This window comes from Miscanthus floridulus, chromosome 8 (genome assembly GCF_019320115.1).
Source record: "Miscanthus floridulus cultivar M001 chromosome 8, ASM1932011v1, whole genome shotgun sequence".
NCBI classification, from domain to species: Eukaryota; Viridiplantae; Streptophyta; class Magnoliopsida; order Poales; family Poaceae; genus Miscanthus; species Miscanthus floridulus.
Genome location: NC_089587.1, coordinates 210264703 through 210283730, shown reverse-complemented (window position 1 = coordinate 210283730; position 19028 = coordinate 210264703). Strand labels below are relative to the sequence as shown.

Genomic DNA, 19028 nt, shown 5'->3' with positions numbered 1-19028 from the left:
AATTTTTGAAGCACAGGAACTCTAAAAAAAATAAACAAGTTTGCATGCATTCAAAATCACATTTCAAGTTTCAATTTAAATCTTCCAAAAATTCTACTGTAAGTGTCAAGATTATATTTTTCTTAAATACTACACTTCCTCAAGGACACTACAAAATTTATTCCACAATTTTTGAATCTACACAACTGGAGATATAAATATTGCAAAACAGCATGAAATCTTGAATCAAATGAACTATCCTACTCTCTACTGCCGCTGACCGATGGGACCCGCCTGACATAGGACCCCACACGTCAGTGACACAGAACAGAGCAGCGGTGCTACGTGATGCTTGCGCGGCCAGAGCTCGTCGCCGATGAGTTCGCCGGCGGTGCCATCTACATGTCATGACCACCATGACCTAGCGCATCAATTGAGCTACTTGGTTGGGCCTCTCGTCGGCGCTAGCGACGACAGCGGCGACCATGGCGGCTCGGAGGAGCGGGATGGCGGCGCTACGCCGGTGGAGACCACGGCGAAGCAATCTAAAGCGTGGACGAGCTTCTACGGACTCAGGCGAACCTAGCGCACAAGATTGCACGACCAATGGTGGAGGGAGGTGCTCCAGCCACGGTGACGGGCGCGGCAGTGATGCTCCGGTAAGCTCATGCGCGGTGCCAGGGCTTGCCAAGTGCGGTCAGCGAGCACGGGTGGATGCGGTGAGTCACGGGGGTGCTAGTGGAGCAACTACGGTGGTGGAGAAGCGGCGAGGGCGAGGTGGCATCGGCAATGGCGACGACGGCGCTCGGTGCTGAGGCAGCTGCTGCTGCGGGCGAGGAAGGAAGCCGAGGCAAAGCAAATGGCGTGCGCGGCTGAGTGCGGGCGGGTGCTGGCGGTGATGTAGTGCGCGTTGGCCCACCTTGGCCGCGCTAGGCAGGGCACCGGTGACGTGCGGCCGTTGCTGCCTCCACGTGGCGCGCAAGGTCTGCCGGTGTCGGCCACTGAACCCGGCGTCGTTCAGTTCATTCAGTTAAGCAATGCAGTGCCTGACAGTGGGTTTTGACAGCGATTTAACTGCTAAACCGTAGCTCCAAAGTGCAAATGACCTAAACGACTTTTGTAGACCTATGTACCAGCTCCATTTGTTCTTAAGGAAACATGCGCCAATTCCCAATGGTTAGCGAGTAAAATCATCTCAAAAGTGAGCTTGTCAGCACGGTCAGCTCTTAGGACTTAGAAAAAATTGTTAAGTGCTGAAAAGGTGGATTTGCTGATTTTTGTGAGCCAAATTCCAGCATGTTAGGAGCTAAACCAGTCAATGACCCAAAAATAAAAGTTGTTCCTCTTGCCAAACACTACAACTTTGCTTTAGTGACCACCTCCATGCAAGGTCTCTAGCACATAGTTCAAACTTGGTCAAACATGTTACATTCAAATGATGGTACACCTTCAAACTAGGGCTTAATGACCTATTTACCCCTAACCATGAATATCAAAGTTGTTCATAATGATACTCTAATCATGTTTAAGCTAATTGCAAGGTCACACAATCATTTCATGCATTGTTCACTCATAGGGCTATTCAGGTCAACACATGTAACATTACTTAAGTGCTTGATCATGAAAGGTGACATTCATGAACCATGTTCCCTTTGCTAACTTAAGTGTTGTTAATATGTTTTTGTGACCCATATTAATCAATTACATGTTTACACTCATGATCATATGTATATACACATGGAAACATGAAATAATAAGAAATGTTGCATATGTTTCAATCAAATGTTTCAAGTGTAAATGCTTATATATGAATGCTTGATGATCATGCTCATGCTATGCAAGTCAAGTTATGCAAGGCTAACACCTAAGGTGTTACAACTGGCTGCCTGTTCGGCTGGTCTTTTACTATTCTTCTACTTTAGACCCTAGCACCACATGACTATGTCATCTACTATTAGGCTCGGGGACTAAGTGGGCACACTTCACCTCGCGGTGAATGTGCTTGCTTTATTCCGGAAGACTCCACGCCTCTTGAAGTTGAAGAAGACTATCTCCTTTTCTCGTGGTCGGACTCTAAGTGGGCACACTTGTTCCACTGTGAAGAAATTTTTGGTTCTGAACTTGAGCTCCTTACACCCTTATGGCAAGCCGTGCTTGGGTTATGTTGCTCGGCTATGGTTCGAGCTGCTCGGTGATAGTACACGCTGCTCGGCAACTGCTCACAACTGCTCGACAACTCATCATGGTGGTCGAACCATGAGTTCGACTGCTCGGCTTCGTTCGCACCTGCCCGGACAAGCTCAAGACGGTGTTGCACTACGGGTACAAGGCGCTCGGGGACTAGCTGTGGGGGGTATGACCCCAGATACCCATGGCAGACCACATGGGCTATGCCCTTAGGGGCCCAGCCCACAAGACGAAGCCTTGCGGGGCACGATTCTGGTCGGCGCCTTCCGCAAGATATCTAGAAGATATCCTAAAGATACTACGAGATCTGTTAGGATATGTATGATCCCAAGATTCCTGTAATCAGTTATTACTTTCCGGTTATCTCTTAGATCTAACCGACTTGTAACCCTGCTCCCCAGACTATATAAGGTGGGCAGGGACCCCCTCTAAACTCATGTAATATCACACGATAGCCAATATAAACCAATAGACTATAGGAGTAGGGTATTACGTCATACTGACGGCCTGAACCTGTCTAACTTATGTGTCTCTGTTGCCTTCTTGTTCTTGATCTCACGCACCTCTGCCGATCAATCTACCTTCATGGGATACCCCTCGGAGGACTGCCGACGATATTCTATCGATAGGGTCACTGCCTACAGATTTAAGAAAGATGGTCTTCACATCGTCTACAAAATTGAGAAGACCTGAGGGGCGGGTGCTAGTAGGGCAGTGAGACGCTCTCCATCGGTTGAGGACGTGCCTGAGTCATCCCACTCTAGGCCTCGCAAGGAAAAGAATATGGAGAAATTTGGGAAGTGGATCAAGACCATCTTCACCACATGCACTTATGCAGCGAGGACAGCATATCAGGACCGGTTGGAGAACCATGAAGCCAACCAGGAGTCTAGAGAGCGTGCAGGGCTGCCACCTCTTTCTCTAGTTCAGTCACCGTCGAGGTTTGATGACCTCCCTAGTCTTTTTGAGATAGATTCAGAGGATGAGGAGGAGGAGGAGCAGGAGCAGCCAGAGCTTGATCCTCACATGAGTTTGAGGACCACCTTATAGTCCATGAGGAGGAGCACCAGGCGTGAGCACCACATTTTGATCACTCATTGCCAAGGGAGGGCGGTGGTGTCTTCTTCTTCCTCCGACAACGACGACGACGATGATGATGGTGGAGAGGAGGACGTTGTAGGTGCTAGTGGAGCTGCTGGTGGGGATGATGTCGATTGGGACACCATCCAAGAGGATGAGGAGTGAGTGTTGGTCTTTCTTCTTTTCTTCTCTTTTTGGTGCTTTATGCCAAAAAGGGAGAAAATTAGAGGGGTTAATAACTTTTTCGACGCCATGGAGGTTGTTGTAGCTAGAGTTATGTTCGTATCAGTTTAGAGTAGTCTTCGTTAGGTGAGAGTTTGAGAGTCTATTAGAAACTCTATTTATGTAATAATGCTACTTAAGTACTTCTTATATGTGTGGAATATGGATATATATTAATCTATGTTGTCCTTTGTGATACAATTGTGCTAGAATGTATATCTTTATATGTATCACATGTTGTGTGATGTTTGTTCTGATTTGTGCTGTTACAACAAGTGTCTTAGTGCCGCACTCTGGGGTGGCAGTGCCGCACCCAGCTGCAACAGCAAACCATGTTTGTGCATAAACTGTTATTTGCATCACGTTTTACATACCTGACATAGTATGCAACACCCCACAGAAGCATGGATATAGGGGGAGCCCCATCACTTTCACTAAAAAGTGAATCTTGGCTTCTTATGCCAATTTAAGAATTCAATTCTCTATTCACATACTTAGGGAGAAGCTCTACACCCATGGCTCAAAAATCTTAGTATTTATTTCATATATTTTGTAAGCTCTAATTGTGTTGTCATCAATCACCAAAAAGGGGAAGATTGAAAGCGCAATCAAGCTCTAATTGTGGGTTTTGGTGATAATGACCACACAATTAGAGAACTAATGAGGTTTATTGAGATGACAAGCAGGGAATTTATATTCGAGGATGCTACACAAAACGGAGGAGCTTCCAATTACAAATGTAGATGGCTTCAAACTTAAAAGAGGTTTAAATTCTTTTATATTTTGAATTTGAGTATAGGAAAAGCCGTACTATAAAGGGGTTATACAATGCTTAAGCTAATATGTGCTATCAAGTGCTCAAACATACACATGCATCATCAGTTTCATAGCCAAGATAGACTACACTTCAGTCTTACCCTTGTTGTCTTACGTGGTGTGGCACTACCGCACTTGATGAGAGGCGCTGCCGCGACTTAAGTGACTGTTGAGGGCTGGGGGTATTTATACCCTTCCCCTTCCTCTCCAACGGCTCTCTGCTTCTTCTTCCTCACTTCAGCACGGCTCTCTCTCTCTCTCCCTCCATTGTTGACCTCAAGCCCTCAAGCAAATTTATTGATTTTCCCATCAATCCTTGAGGGAAAAGAGTCCAAAACTCAATTAGAGAGTAGCTCCATTGATCCCCCAACTCTAAAGAGCACTCATGTTTTGACCGACGGTTGTATTTGTTACTCTTGGAGCTTGGCTCCTAGCCGGCTAGAGCATTGCCCGTGGAGCTTGCCAACTTGTGTTGCAGCACCGGGAGGTTTGTAGCCATCTCTTGAAGTTAGTAAACTCACCCCTTATCTCAAGAGTTAAGTCTCTTGATTTGAGAACGAGGAAGTGTTGGAAAGTCCTAAGCCTTAGTGGCTAACCTCAACAACGTGGAGGTAGGCAAACCTTGGTGGCGAGCCGAACCACGGGATAAATCATTGTGTCACTTGTGCTTGATTTACATTACTTGCATGCCATATTGTGGTTGAGGTGATTTCTAGGGTTTCTAGTCGATCTACTTGTGTGTGGTGTTCCTACCACTTCTAGCTCTTGATCTGTGATTGTCATACTTGCAGTAAGCTAGGAAATTTCTCCGATCTAAGTTTTCGTTCACGGATTTTGAACTATGATTCGAAGTTGTCTGCATGTGCGGCAATGTCGCTGTTCTGGTCCGACAATGCCGCTCTCCAGAGCGGCAATGCCGCAGGGTGAATTTGATAAAAGTTTAAGTATTTGTTTTGACAGGCCTATTCACCCCCCTCTAAGCCAACTAGAGATCAACAAAAAATTTACAAACTTCTCTAGGGCTGCAGAATTCGCCAATTTGATTAATCTGAACTGAAATGGTTGTTCATCTTTGCAGCTGGTACTGTCTGAAGGAATGGCATGAATCAAGCGGGAATGTCGGTCCTGTCCCCTTCATACCTGCGGATCAATGGTGCTGGCTCCAAATCTCCAATACATATGAACGGACATTCTATTTTGCGTTTCTGTTTTCTTTTTTTTTTTTGGCGGGAACCTGTGTAATTCTTTCTCCTTTTGCTGTGGTTGACAGACACTGTAAAATGTTTATTAAAACACTCATCTATAGCTGAGTGTGCACCTCTTCTCTCAATCATATACATACTCGCTGATAGAGTCACGGAGATTTGTATCGGATGATGTCCAGTTGTCCACCGGGAAGTAAGATCATGTCGCATTCTGCTTGCGCTCCCTTAACTTTGACGAAAAGTACATCAGGTGTAGTTCACTCGTGCACTCTGCTGCTTATCAGCTTATGTTCGTCTGAAATTACCGAGCTTTTGAGTCGTGGCATGCCGCTTCTCGAGTCATTAGCGTTGCTCTTGCAGTCCTGTTTCGCCCCGTGGTCCTGGTGTCATCGTTTTGCCACGAACCACAGTGAGACTACATGGCACAAATCCATGGGCGTCGTCGCTTAGGGCTTCTTTGGGGGGGGGGGGGGGGGAAAGGTCTTAGTGACATGTTATGTAATATATAAAATAGTTATGGACTCCTTTTGCCAAGGATCCGTGGCGCAATGGTAGCGCGTCTGACTCCAGATCAGAAGGTTGCGTGTTCGATTCACGTCGGGTTCAAAACCCCGATCCAAACGGAATTTACTTTTGCTAATTTTTTTTGTAATTCGTCTAATCTCCACCGCTCATCTACCACTAAAAAACATTCCCAAACAGCCGATCCTCTTTTTTGCTAAAATTCAGCAGTTCGTCTTTTTTCTGCTTTTTTTTTTTTTTTGCCATTCGTCTAGGCCCCTTTGGCTCACAGGAGAAGCATAGGAAAAGCGTAGGAAAGAAATCATCGTGCTCATTTGGAATAGAGAAAACTTTCCTCTGGAATACTGTAGTGAGACACCGATTTGACAGGAGAGCGAACATCACTTTGCAATACGCCGTGTAGTGATTTGCGTAAATCATTGGCCAACTTTTGCGTAGTGCAGTTCAACTTGTCAGGTTAGTCATTTGCCTTGGACTTCCCCAAAACATGAGCTCGAACCGGATGTTTTATTTACTGCATTTTTGTGGGTGAACGAATCTTTTCCTCTGAAATTGACACTATGTTTTCATCTGTTTCCAACACCATGTGACGTCAGCAAACCATAGGAACTAAGAGTGTGTTTGGAATGGAGGAATTGATATTTCCTTTCCTTTGGATTCCTATAGCTAGATGCCGATTTCACGGGAAGAAAAGAATCCACTCCAATCCCTTGTTTTCTTTTCCTTCGTGATTGCTCGAGCAAATGAGTGATTACGAGATGACGACAGGTGTCATCTGGGAGCATAGCATCATGAGCATGGACCACAGCGACGAAGTGGAGGGAAAAAAAGAGCAGTTAAGGCGAGAACATGGTGGGGTCATATCGTGCCTAATAGATATAGTAATTAGTACCCATATTTGCCTAACATGTTATAAATTCATGTGTTCCAAACAGCATAAATTTTCTATTCCTGTGTTTTAAAATCTCATAGTTTTTCACTTTTTATCGTACCTTATTTCTATATTTTTTTTCTATTCCTGCCTTCTGGATTTCGTTCGCTCCCAACAGGCCGTAGTTCCCCTATTTTTCCTACGCTTCTCCCGTGAACAAAGGGGGCCTAATCTCCACGGCTCCACCCTGCCCTATCTCCTTCCTCTCCCCTACCCAGGCGGCCAGACACAGAGCGGCAGAGCGCCTCCCTCCCACCCGGCGCTGCCATCGCAATTCTCCATTGCCAACCACAGCGCAGTCCAATGCAGCGCTAGACCCTAGCCTTCCTTTGGTCCAACCCGATGCTTGCCTGCTCAAGCACATCAACTCCATGGCCGCAGCGACAGCCTCCGTCCCCGTGCCCAGGCGCGGGCGGCGGCGCCCCGCGCCATGTGGCGCTCGCGGCCAGGAGCAAGCGGCGGGGTGCGGGCGCCGCGGGGGAGGAGGGGGTGGACGAGGCAGCGGAGGCGGCGGAGCTGGTGCGCTCGCTGCTGTGGAGGACGGCCGGCGGCAAGGAGCGGCTGGTGCCAGTGCTGGACCGCCACGTGCGGGTGGTCCGCACCGAGCACTGCTTCCTCCTCTTCGAGGAGCTCGGCCGCCGCGACGCCTGGCTCCAGTGTCTTGAGGTGCGCTCCTGATTCCCTGTATACTACTCCTTGACTTAGGATTGGTGTGGAGTGGATTATGGAGACTGCATGCTTTGCGCATTGCAAAGCTTTGGGTTAAGAACTTATTAGGATTGGTGTGTATATGTAAATTATGAGCCATTGTTTGTTTACCTGCATGTGTGATAGGTAATTTAGTGCTGGTGCTACTTGAGTCCAATGTTTTCGTCGTCCAAAACAATGAAGAATGGACTACTCAAAATCTAGCTACTGACACTGATTATTGGATCTTATCATGCATTGCATTTTCCGTACTCAGCAGCTTCTCTGTGGGTGCAGAGTAAAGTGTAGCTGTGGTACTTCGAGGTCTCAGGGCAACTTTAGTGTCTAGCACACACCAGAATGCTAGGACATGTCCATCTCATAAAGCATAGCTAAGCAAAATGTACTCCGACATACAGCAAATGTCAGCACCCAAACAAGAGGCCCACTAAATTTCAGCATGTTGGATATTTTTATTTTTCTGTTCATTCAATATCTTCATGTTCTGCTAGGTATTCAGATGGATGCAGAAACAGCGGTGGTATGTTGCTGACAATGGCATCTACTCCAAGTTAATATCTGTGATGGGAAGGAAAGGCCAGATACGGATGGCAATGTGGCTGTTCTCTCAGATGCGGAACAGCGGGTGCAAGCCAGATACGTCTGTATATAACTCTCTTATCGGTGCACATCTGCATTCACGAGACAAGAGTAAGGCTTTGGCCAAAGCTCTTGGATATTTTGAGAAGATGAAGTGTATAGAGAGATGTCAACCGACTATTGTGACATACAACATTCTTCTAAGGGCTTTTGCGCAGGCTGGTGACACAAAGCAGGTAGACATCTTGTTCAAGGATCTGGATGAAAGTGTAGTCTCCCCTGACATATATACTTACAATGGAGTGCTTGACGCATATGGGAAGAATGGCATGATCAAAGAGATGGAATCTGTGTTGCTGCGGATGAAAAGCAAACAGTGCCGTCCAGATGTGATCACATTCAACATACTCATAGATTCATATGGGCGAAAGCAGACATTTGATAAGATGGAGCAGGTGTTCAAGAGCCTACTGCGATCAAAGGAGAGGCCTACACACCCAACGTTTAATTCCATGATAACAAATTATGGGAAAGCAAGGCTCAGAGAGAAAGCAGAGTCTGTAGTTGAGAAGATGGAAGAATTGGGATTCAAACCAAACTATGTGACACAAGAATGCCTCATCATGATGTATGCTCATTGTGATTGTGTCTCAAAGGCCCGGCAAGTGTTTGATGAGCTTGTGAGCTCACAAAACAAAGTGCACCTTTCTTCGTTGAACTCGATGCTTGATGCCTACTGCATGAACGGCTTGCACACAGAAGCAGATCAGCTGCTGGATACTGCACTGCAGAAATGTGTTGTGCCCAATGGTTCCACCTACAAGCTGCTCTACAAGGCCTACACCAAGGCGAACGATAAGGTACTAGTGCAGAAGTTGCTCAAGAGAATGAATAATCAGGGGATTGTCCCGAATAAAAAGTTCTTCCTGGACGCTTTGGAAGCATTTGGCACCTCTGACAGGAAACCCAGGACATCACCAGCCATAAACTCTGCAAGCAAACCAAGTGCAGATTCTGCTGGTGATTCGGAATCAGGTACTTCTAACAAGCCAGAGGTAAGCGTTTGGCAAGTAGCTGCTACATAAGGCTGTTGGTTTGAACAAGCTCGTCAAATTACCTGACATCAGGAAGAATACATTTGATCTGCACCAGAGCCGTTAATATAGTGTACTTGGAGCTACAGGAGTTCCTCTGCTCCCAACAGGATGCTCCTTTCCCTACTGAAGAATGCTGAGACCTTTTGTGCTTCGGCAAAATCTGCTTGTACATGTACTCTGTTATTAGCAGTAGGTATTTTTGTTTCTAGTCATCGTTGGGCATCACAAAAGTTCCGGCTCTCTGTACTCTTCGATTGTTATGACAGGTCTGTCATCTCTGTTTCCTGAGCATCTCCCAATACATAAAACTGGGAACTGGAATGGCATGCATGCTGCACATTGTTTCAAAAAATGTTTGCTTTTGTAAAACACAAAGCAGCATAAGGCCATGTTTGAATCGATTAGTTAGCTAGCTAATAGCAGCTAACTATTAGCTAGCTACTATTAGCAAGAGGCTGCCCGGCCAGCTAATAGGGTGGTTGAATAGTTGGCTAGAGGTGCAAATGAACTATAAGCATCCCTCCACCAGCTAATGAACTATTGTTGGGGCCCCCAAACTAATCGTTGCCACTAATAGATCCAAGCAGGATTAGTATGTCCATGATGTGATAGATCAAACAAAGGGTAACGGACACCTTCATTTTGCGTTAAAAAAAATGAAAGCTCACACTTATATCAAAAACAGTACTAGCAATCATGCTAATATACGATGTTGACCAGATTGACAGTAAATATTTCTACAAGTCCAGATGGCCCACAAAATATCGGGCAATCTGACGCATAAGCCTTAACAATGCATCATACATTTCGGGATCAAAACATTTGGCTTGCCTACCACTGAATCCTCCCAAATATCAGCTTCAGATGGCTTCTTGTGACATCCCTTTGCCTGCAGCTCAAAGCTTCTCGAGAACAATGCACCAGTTGGATTTGTCATAGAACTGGTCAACAATAGCAGCATTCTTTATGCCAGAAACCAATCTGAAATTAAGACAGTTAATGATATGAGATATTCCGAATCAAAAGAGCTGACATTCAGCAAAAAGAAAGTAATACATGCTTATGAAGTGCAAGCAGCAGAATATATTCTTCTTTCTCTATAATTATTGTTACCAGATTTTTGCAACTATAACCTGTATAAGGCAATCAGGTGACAAGTAGCGATATCTATATGTATAAAGGCAACATTTCTGGTGAACCTCTAATCAAGAAAGTTTGGGTGAAAGAGTAAATATAGCCGCTAAAATGTCAACTGCATCAAACTGCCTTCGACAGCTAGTTACCATCTTTAGTTATTCCATTTTTTTCCAATCTTTCGCAACTTAACAAACATATTAACATTGACCAAAACAGAAAAAATCAGAATAAACCCATGAAACAGGAAGCTTCTATGAGGCATCAATACTATGGCTTATTGGTCAAATGTAGAATTTGACTTTATACAGGTATACAGGTAGAAACAAAAGGGGAAGGAAGTAAGCTTTTTCGTGTGAATGTAGACTTGCTGAGTAAGAATACTCCACCTTTGAAGTTCTCCTTCAACAAAAACATGATAATAACGATTGTAGACCACTGTACCCTTCTTCTCATCTTTCTTTGCAAATCCATTCTCCAGAGCAGCAGATGCAGCACCAATTTCAGCTCGGTGAAATGGTAGATGCCATGGAACAAAGTACTCCTGCTGGTTTTTCTCATTTTCATCAGTCTTTGAATTACTACAGTCAATGATCTTATCCTCCACCCCATCATGACATTTTTTTAATCGGTCATCTGTTTGCTTCATTACACCAGTGTCTTCATCAGTTTCTGCAATGCTTTCCAGAAGAGTTCCAGATTGACTACGTACTGGAGGACTGCTCTGTTCAACCCACTCTTCATTATACTTCTCACAGAGGGGAGTCCACTTGTTAAGCAATGACTTGTCTTCCTGCTCCCTAGCCCAGACTGTTATGAGCACCAGACCACCTCTCCGAACAACACGTATTAGCTCTTCTATGGCCTTCCTCCGTCTATCATCAGTACTCAAATGATGCAACACGGCAACTGAAATTGCTGCATCACCAAAATCATCCCTGTATGGGAGGTTGACAGCATCAGCAACCAACACCTCATGCCCTCTCCCAGCACATATCTCAATAAGCGGTGGACTTATATCACATCCTATGAATAAACAATCAGGGTTGAAGCCCAAATACTTGCCATTACCACAGCCAGCATCCAGTACAATCGACCCAGGCCTCAAGGAATTCAAGAATCCTGCAACCTTGGGCCATTTAGCAAATCTTGTTGCACTGAAATGGGGAGCTATGGAATCATAGACACGATGCACATACTTTTTCTCAATTTCTGGGGTGGACTGAACACTTGAGGAGCCACTGTGGTTTCCCTCAGCAGGAACCATATCCTGAGCCTCCAACAAATCATTTGGGCTCATCAGGTTGTTAGTGCTAAGATGTTGAAATGTTGGCTTACAGCTAAAGAATTCTTTGATCCAAAAGATTGAAGAATGTGAATGAGAAGCGGCTTTATGAAGGCTTCTTGCTGTTGTCCTCGAAAATACTAGTATCATGCAAGCCCTATGCCAGAGGAGATATGAATTAGCCACGAAGGTGGTTGACAACAACTCTGACTTGATAAAGAGATGAAACTAAAGCAGATTAGCTTGGTTCATGACAGAACCAGGATTTAACCTAGATTAGTGTTAGTCCTAGCCAGCACTAACATATGCAATTCAGTGTAATCCATATTCACATTTCGGTATATAGATACAATATTTGACAAAGAAACCAGTATACAAATAATTAATCAAAAGCATGATACACATACATATTTAGAAGGTCTCATAATATCTGAATTCAACAAACTAAGTTCAAAACCTGCATAAATTACAATATAAATAGTTCTAAGATAAACATAGTCTGAAAAAGTAATACAATATTTCCGTTGTCAATGCCGTCTGAAAAAGTAATACAATATTTCCGTTCTCAATGCCCTCAGTTATCTGTCAAGTGACCACAGTTTCAGAATACCAATTTCAGTCATTCAGTATTTCAATGGTCCACCTCAAACAGTCATACGCTGAGCTTCAAGAAATCAAGTTAATGGAGATTAACTAGACGGATCAGGGGCGGACCCAATAAAGGGCATGGGTGTACACCCGATAATTTTTTGCCAAAAACAAAAACAAAGTTAGTGGCATAATACATGCATACACTTACACTTGTGATTAGATCAGATCCGAATACAGATAGCCAAATAGCATAAATCAGGGTTCGGGAACTCCGTTTTGCACAGAAGGAAGGGAAGAGAGAGGGGTGGGCATACCGAGTGCTCGTCCCCGGCAAAGAGTCCGACGAAGACCTGGGCAGCGGCGAGTAGGGCGGCGGCGGCGGTCGGGAAGGGCGTGTTCGGCCCGTTGATGCAGAAAACGGCCGAATCGAACGTACGACGAGCCTCTATAGCTATCAAGGCAGGGGAGTAGGGGAAGTGCGTAAACAGGAGTGCAATTTCCCCTGGCTAATTGGCCGACATTTTTTCCCCTGCAGACAGCACGCGCATGGAATTTTTTATTTCAATATAATTTATAAATTTATTTTTCTAAAAAATATCCTACAAAGAATTGTATATTTGTACACCCATCGCCGATTATTATTAACTTATTATCGCCAAGTGAATCGGCAGAATTACCTTTACCACATATTCAAACGGCGGAAATCTTTTAACATGTCTAAAAAAACAATTTCTTTATATGAGCTTAGATGGGGATAAATTTTATTTGAAAATTTTGAGCTTGGAGATCTATAATTTTGTAGTTCATATGTTTTCCGTTTGAAACCATTTTGATGTCTAAATAATTGATACAGTACAATGCTCAGATCAGAAACCTGCATCGAATATTTCGGACTAAGATAACTCCAAATGAAAACATAATGAACTAAAATTTTGTAGATTTCATTGGCCTCTACAATTGTCATATAAACTTTATTTTTATATGTAAAAAAAGTCATATTAGTGCCAAAATAATCGATACAAGTCTCAAATGTACATTGGTAGATCTGATGATTGTATCGACTATTTTAGCATCAAGATAGCTTTAGACAGCAAAGTTATAAACTACGGAGTTGTAAATCTCGTCGAGCTATATAATTTTTATAAAAAAATTGTCTCCATCTAAAACTCATGTATATAAAAAGGTTATGCTTTTTTAACGTATGTTGCCCGAACATTGTTGGTTCAAACGTCAAAGATAGTTATGGCAGTTTATTTGGCGGTAAGGCAATACCACCGTATCAATTGGTGACTAGGTATATTAGCACGGGAGTCGCGCTCTGCTGTGCCGTTTTTTTTTTCACGTGAACAACATGTACTAAAAATTGTTGAACAGTGTAGCTACATGACATGCAATGTTTGTTGTCATGGTGAACAGTGACAGAGGCAATGGGAGGCCTCCAATTTATTTCTGCTTGAGGGAGTATCTTATGTATTAATAATCATTTCTACCTTTTGCAGATCCACTACTGAAGCATTTTTTCATTTTTTGCCACTGGTCTAGGGCAAAATTTCTTACCGGTCTTTTTAAATTTGTGTTATAATTAATTTTATAATTTTGTATTTCACATAAATATGTCATAGAATTTTTATCTCAAATTTATAACTTCTTTTCATGTAATGGTGGAATTTTGGTCTCGTGATGTTAGAACATGATTTCTCAAGATGTTGCAATAAATTTCCTAAATATGGAACACTTTGGCCATAAAACTAGAATATTTTCTTCAGGAAGCTACAACATGTTTTAAATTTATAAGAAAAAAATCATCTTAAGTTGAAACATTTTATTTTAAGATAGCACATTCTTTTCCCCTAAAGTTACAACACTTTCCTAATTTTGTGTGTATATTTTGGCCCCGTTTGCTTCGCTGAAAAACAAGCCGAAACATTGTTCTAGCTGATTTATTGGGAGAGAAAAACACTGTTCCGGCTGAAAAAACAAGCTGAAAAAGACAGATTATAAGAGAAGCAAACAGGGCCTTTATTTTAAGGTAGAAACATTGAAAATGTCATAATTACTATAAATATTAGAAGTAATTAGGATATATGCTTGTCGAAGCACGGCTATGCAAAGACTAATAAGTAATAAGATATGGCAAGCAAACACTAAAAATTGTGTGCAGATGCAAGTATGAATCAGAGCAAATTGTGTATGCACGTTCATCACTGCTCCTTCATCTACTGCATGCACGGTAAGCTCAGGTTCACCAAATAATCAAATGTAAAACCATTGCACAGCCATCCTCTTTTCACCTCTTTGTTTCCCCTTTACCATAACACCATACATTACTCCTTTTGCAAGTTACATATATCTGAGTACAATATTTCTGTTACACAAGACAAATCAACCGAGCTAAAAAGAATCGATATAAAGTCAACATAGCAGAAAAGAAAAAAGAAAAAGAGCTTTTTTCAGTTTTGACAACACAATTTATACAGCAGGAAGCATCCAATCCTCCACTCTAGAACAAGGCGATCCAAATTCAGCCTCCAGAAATCTTCGTATTTGATGGATTTTCAGTGTGTATGTTTCTGGGATTCGAATGGCTTCAAGAATTGGATATCAAAATGAATTCACGCTTGTGTGAACACAGCAAAGCAGATACAAAATCCTAGGACTACACAGATTGTACAGCAACAAGCAGGCGTCTTATCAGAGAATGGTGCATCCACATCTGTTCTGCTTGGGGGAATTGGCAAGCTGCTTCTCTGGAAAAGTATAGGTGAACGACATGTTAGAGGTATGTTCACAAGTGCCAAAAGAAAATCACAATAGCTTTCAGTATCATAGTCAAAATCAGATTAAACCACAAACAGAAGTTACTTAGTATGCTTGTGGCCACGTATCGCACTATCACCACCCAAACATTCCACCACATTAACTAAATGCTCATGTAGGCACAATTTCTATCTAAAGAAACCTAAGCACCTCAAGACTTGCTGCATTGAAAATTATTAGAAGGTTGTGTCATGGTTTGTGTGTTCGAAAGTTTGCATCTCTGGGCATCATTAGTGGTGGTGATAGTGCACACACACACACATTGTAGGTACACGTACACATGAGAAAATTACTCCCATATATAAGCAGCTCAGCTCATAACTCGAATACAGGTATTTGACCTGCAATGTATTGTGAAAAAAATTACTGAAACTAAAGGTTTAAATTCCCATGAAGTAACTGGAAATATCTTTCAGGCTGTGATATTTGGATAACAGAGATCCATCCCTAGATGCATTCACTGCCACAAGAATGGGAGCAGTATGTTTCCAGCACAAGAGTTGATCATGACGAACACTTCGATTAAATATATGGAACTAGAATTCAAGTTATTTGTCATAGGAACTAAGAAAATGTTATGAACAAAGGGCTGAAATTGTCGGCAATACCACTGTTTTTGTCAGCTTGTGGAGGTCGCACTACCACATGCATTGTAATTACACCTCCTGGAACCTCTCCTACTGGAACACGGGACTCTGCAAGTGTCCGGTTATTCTCCAATATCCTTCCAGCATTGATAAGCTTCAAGTCATTAACAGTTTTTGGAGCTATATCCTTATCTGTTAGCAAAAATGAAAATAACAAATTCCATTCAGCAAGTAAGAACGACAGGCATGGATTGCAAAACAGAGAATTTGCACGGGAAAAGTTCCAATGTGTAGGACAATATGACAACACAGTAAGTTTCCAGCATAATCAACCAAGGGGTCTCAGACAGAAAATACAATATGCTATTGCACGATTCCCAGTTTGAATTTTGAAATGCAAACTGAGAAACTGACGAAGCTAGCAGAATAGACGCAGACACCCTTCAAATAGATGACAGAAGGAATATATCATGTCCGTGACGATTTGCATACTTATGTTCGGATCAACACATGCATGCATGTGCAAGTACATGTTGCTTATGTTGTGAATGCAGGCAAAATCATCAATATAGTTTCCACTTTCCACATGTTGATTCAGCCAGAAAGGCTCAATTTTTACTTGATCTAGTCCAGTTCTCATGTGGGAGCACCTCATTCAAGTTTTCATGAAGTCATGCCAAGGGAAGTTCCTTCACCAAGTGGGAGAATCAGAGAACTGCCGTTACTAACATTCCAAGTATTCATTATCAAAAGATTTGCTTTCTACCCACCAAATCGTTAATATTCTTTATCCAATATAGATAAATTATTCGATTGTACAAGAGTAACTAATTATTTCTGAAGATTTTTTAAAATGACTTCTGCTGGCTTACAAAAGATGCTCTGACTGTTAAGTGAAACAGTGTAGATCAATCTGCTGCTTAGTGCTTACACAATGTTTTCTCAGTAACTTTCACGTAACACGGGACTAGCGTCTACTATGGCTTGCTGACCAACATGCTTATAAGTGAGCTGACATCCAAATCATATCTCTCTGCCATAATATTTAATACAGCCCAAGGTTAAATTCATAAACAGCACAAATGTCCAAACGGTTTCACTTGAATACCAGACCGCTAAGGATTCAGAATGAATTGTTTGCCCTCATCTAATAAGGTGAACAAATCACATGATAGGCAAAATTATTAATGAGAATGTTTATCCATGGTGAAAGGTTGAGCTGTTGCACTTCTGCAGAGAAACTCAGGTTATCTAACAGACGAACATTAAAAGCTTTTCATAGTGCTATAGAACTCCCTTTACAGATTTGAAGAGAGTAAATAATCAGTCAAAAGGTCTACACTTATTAACATGGCCTGTGCACTTTGCTTCTTTTATTACAGCAAACAAAATAAGAGAGACCTTGTTTTTCCATCCGTTCCACTTTTTTTTTCTCGAATACGTAAAAGATTTGCGTATCATTGTATTAAGGAGAAGAGTTTAAAGAAACATACAACGCGCTTCTATCGAGCGCCGAAGGAGGTCGACCTAACACAGCCTAAGCTGGACCATCCTAGCAAAATACCTCATGCTTATGGTTTGTGATATAACTGTTTCCAAAAAAAGCTCTTTCACTCACAAAATTAGCAATTGGTATTCACGTTTGAGAAGTTCATACCACATAAAGTAAGAACCGAAAGTATCAACTAACTGATAATATGGCACAGCCAGTACTAGGATTCTGCATACACCAAAAAAAAAGGAAGGAATATGGCATAGCCAGTCACAGGATACTTCTAAAGCTAATAAACCAATATGGAATAGCCAGTCATATGACACCGCCGAAGCTAATTAGAGAATATGGCATAGCCACTCGAAGCATAATGCTGAAGCTAATAATTGAATAAGGCATAGCCGGTTCTAGGACTTTGCTGAAGAAGAAAACTAAAGCATAGTTTCCCCGCTACTCGACTGACCAGGCATCCAGAAAACAACAGCAACTAAAGGATGCCAAGTAGTCATACGCCACAAGCAAAATAGCTGGAGGTAGCAGGAAGACTAGCGAAACATGAGCACAAAGCGCAAAAAGAAGCAATACGTGATCCAAGAAACTCATGACACGGAGAATACCCCTGCACCTAAATTACAAAAGCGTCCGTCGCTTGTCAGCAGATCGGGACAGCACAGGCGTGCACGCTGCCAAATCAATAAGTCTCGTCAGTGCCTCACTGCCTCACCTTGCGGCCACCGAGCGAGGATGAACTCCTTGAGCGAGGAGACTGTGGTGGAGGGATCGTACTTGGTGGGCCCGATGTCCGTGCCGTCGAAGAGCCGGAACCTGACCTCGATCGGCTCCTTCCCGCCGGCCATATCCTCCCCGCCAGATCGCCGCCGGCCGCCGACCACACCTCCTCTTCCCAAGATCCACGAAGCCCCGGATCAAAGGCCCATAGGAGCAAGGAAACGGCGAAAAAGGAAATCCACAGAAACACACGCAAGGTGGGAATTTGACGACGAATTCTTGCTTCCGCGTTGGGTGAAAGCGAGGGGGCGGCGACTCGGTGGGGGAGGAGAGGAAGACGAGAGCCAGGGAGGAGAGAGAGAGAGAGACGCGGTAGTGGGCTTCCTCCTCTCGATGCGTGGGGATATTTAACTTTTTATTGTTATAATGGATTCGCCTAGTTGGATATCACTCTTAAAATTACTTTTATATATTTATTATTAAAATAGAAGAATTCATAACTTTAAAATATTTTTATATACATGACAGGACATGTAGAAAAGCCAGCGTGTCTGTAGGATACGAAATGACTTTGTTATCCCTCATCTATTTCTTCTTCGTCCATCTCATCCTCATCGCTCGGTAAAGATGCATCTCGGACTACGCGCCTCTCAGCTCCGCCTCCTCCTCCCTCCCATACGTGAGCAGCAGCAGATGAAGCTGGCGAGCGCGAGGTCTGCGCACCACCCTAGCTAGCAGCGCTGCTCCGATGGCGAACGCGGGCACAAGATCTGCCGCGCGTGGGCTCTGCCGCGGGCGCGGGCTCTACCCCGCGTGCGTCCCCATCCCCGGCGTGCCTCCCCCATGGTCGGCCGCGCGAGGTCCAGCTCCTCCCCTTCCGATCGCTGCTCCCCCATCCCCGATGGCGCGTGCGAGGTCCGGCTCCTCCCCTTCTGGCCGCGCGAGCTCCTAGGTCCGGCGATGTGCCACCATGTTCGTCGCCGACGGGGGAAGTTGGCTCGTCGGTACCGGCAGCGACCGCGCACGAAGAGACGTGGCGCAGCTTGTCTGTGGCCGAGGATGCGCGT

General features: G+C 43.6%; 3 protein-coding genes and 1 non-coding gene across 6 annotated transcripts; 2 read left to right on the top strand and 2 right to left on the bottom strand.

Moving 5' to 3' along the window:
• Nucleotides 1–6023: 6023 nt before the first annotated feature.
• On the top strand, nt 6024–6095 carry TRNAW-CCA (transfer RNA tryptophan (anticodon CCA)). Its single transcript has one exon. It is a non-coding gene; the product is annotated as a tRNA-Trp (tRNA).
• Nucleotides 6096–7115: 1020 nt separating this feature from the next.
• Nucleotides 7116–9617, top strand: LOC136474806 (pentatricopeptide repeat-containing protein PPR5, chloroplastic). 2 transcript variants are annotated; one of them, XM_066472372.1, is made up of 2 exons: nt 7116–7608; nt 8150–9617. In XM_066472372.1, exons 1-2 carry the CDS (start codon nt 7373–7375, stop codon nt 9312–9314), a joined length of 1401 nt encoding a protein of 466 aa, XP_066328469.1. In that variant the 5' UTR covers nt 7116–7372; the 3' UTR covers nt 9315–9617. The 2 variants fall into 2 exon arrangements, with proteins under 2 accessions (XP_066328469.1, XP_066328468.1); XM_066472371.1 differs by having other exon boundaries at nt 8142–9617.
• A 329-nt stretch (nt 9618–9946) lies between these two features.
• Nucleotides 9947–13494, bottom strand: LOC136474805 (tRNA (carboxymethyluridine(34)-5-O)-methyltransferase-like). Its single transcript, XM_066472370.1, has 3 exons — nt 12651–13494; nt 10850–11902; nt 9947–10307 (listed from the first exon to the last, which is right to left on the bottom strand). The coding sequence occupies exons 2-3, from the start codon at nt 11893–11895 to the stop codon at nt 10223–10225; spliced, it is 1131 nt and encodes a 376-aa protein (XP_066328467.1). The 5' UTR covers nt 11896–11902; nt 12651–13494; the 3' UTR covers nt 9947–10222.
• Nucleotides 13495–14591: 1097 nt separating this feature from the next.
• On the bottom strand, nt 14592–18223 carry LOC136478079 (membrane-anchored ubiquitin-fold protein 3). 2 transcript variants are annotated; one of them, XM_066476404.1, is made up of 3 exons: nt 17957–18223; nt 15762–15932; nt 14592–15083 (listed from the first exon to the last, which is right to left on the bottom strand). In XM_066476404.1, exons 1-3 carry the CDS (start codon nt 18087–18089, stop codon nt 15028–15030), a joined length of 360 nt encoding a protein of 119 aa, XP_066332501.1. In that variant the 5' UTR covers nt 18090–18223; the 3' UTR covers nt 14592–15027. The 2 variants fall into 2 exon arrangements, with proteins under 2 accessions (XP_066332501.1, XP_066332502.1); XM_066476405.1 differs by having other exon boundaries at nt 15765–15932.
• Between the last annotated feature and the right edge of the window lie 805 nt (nt 18224–19028).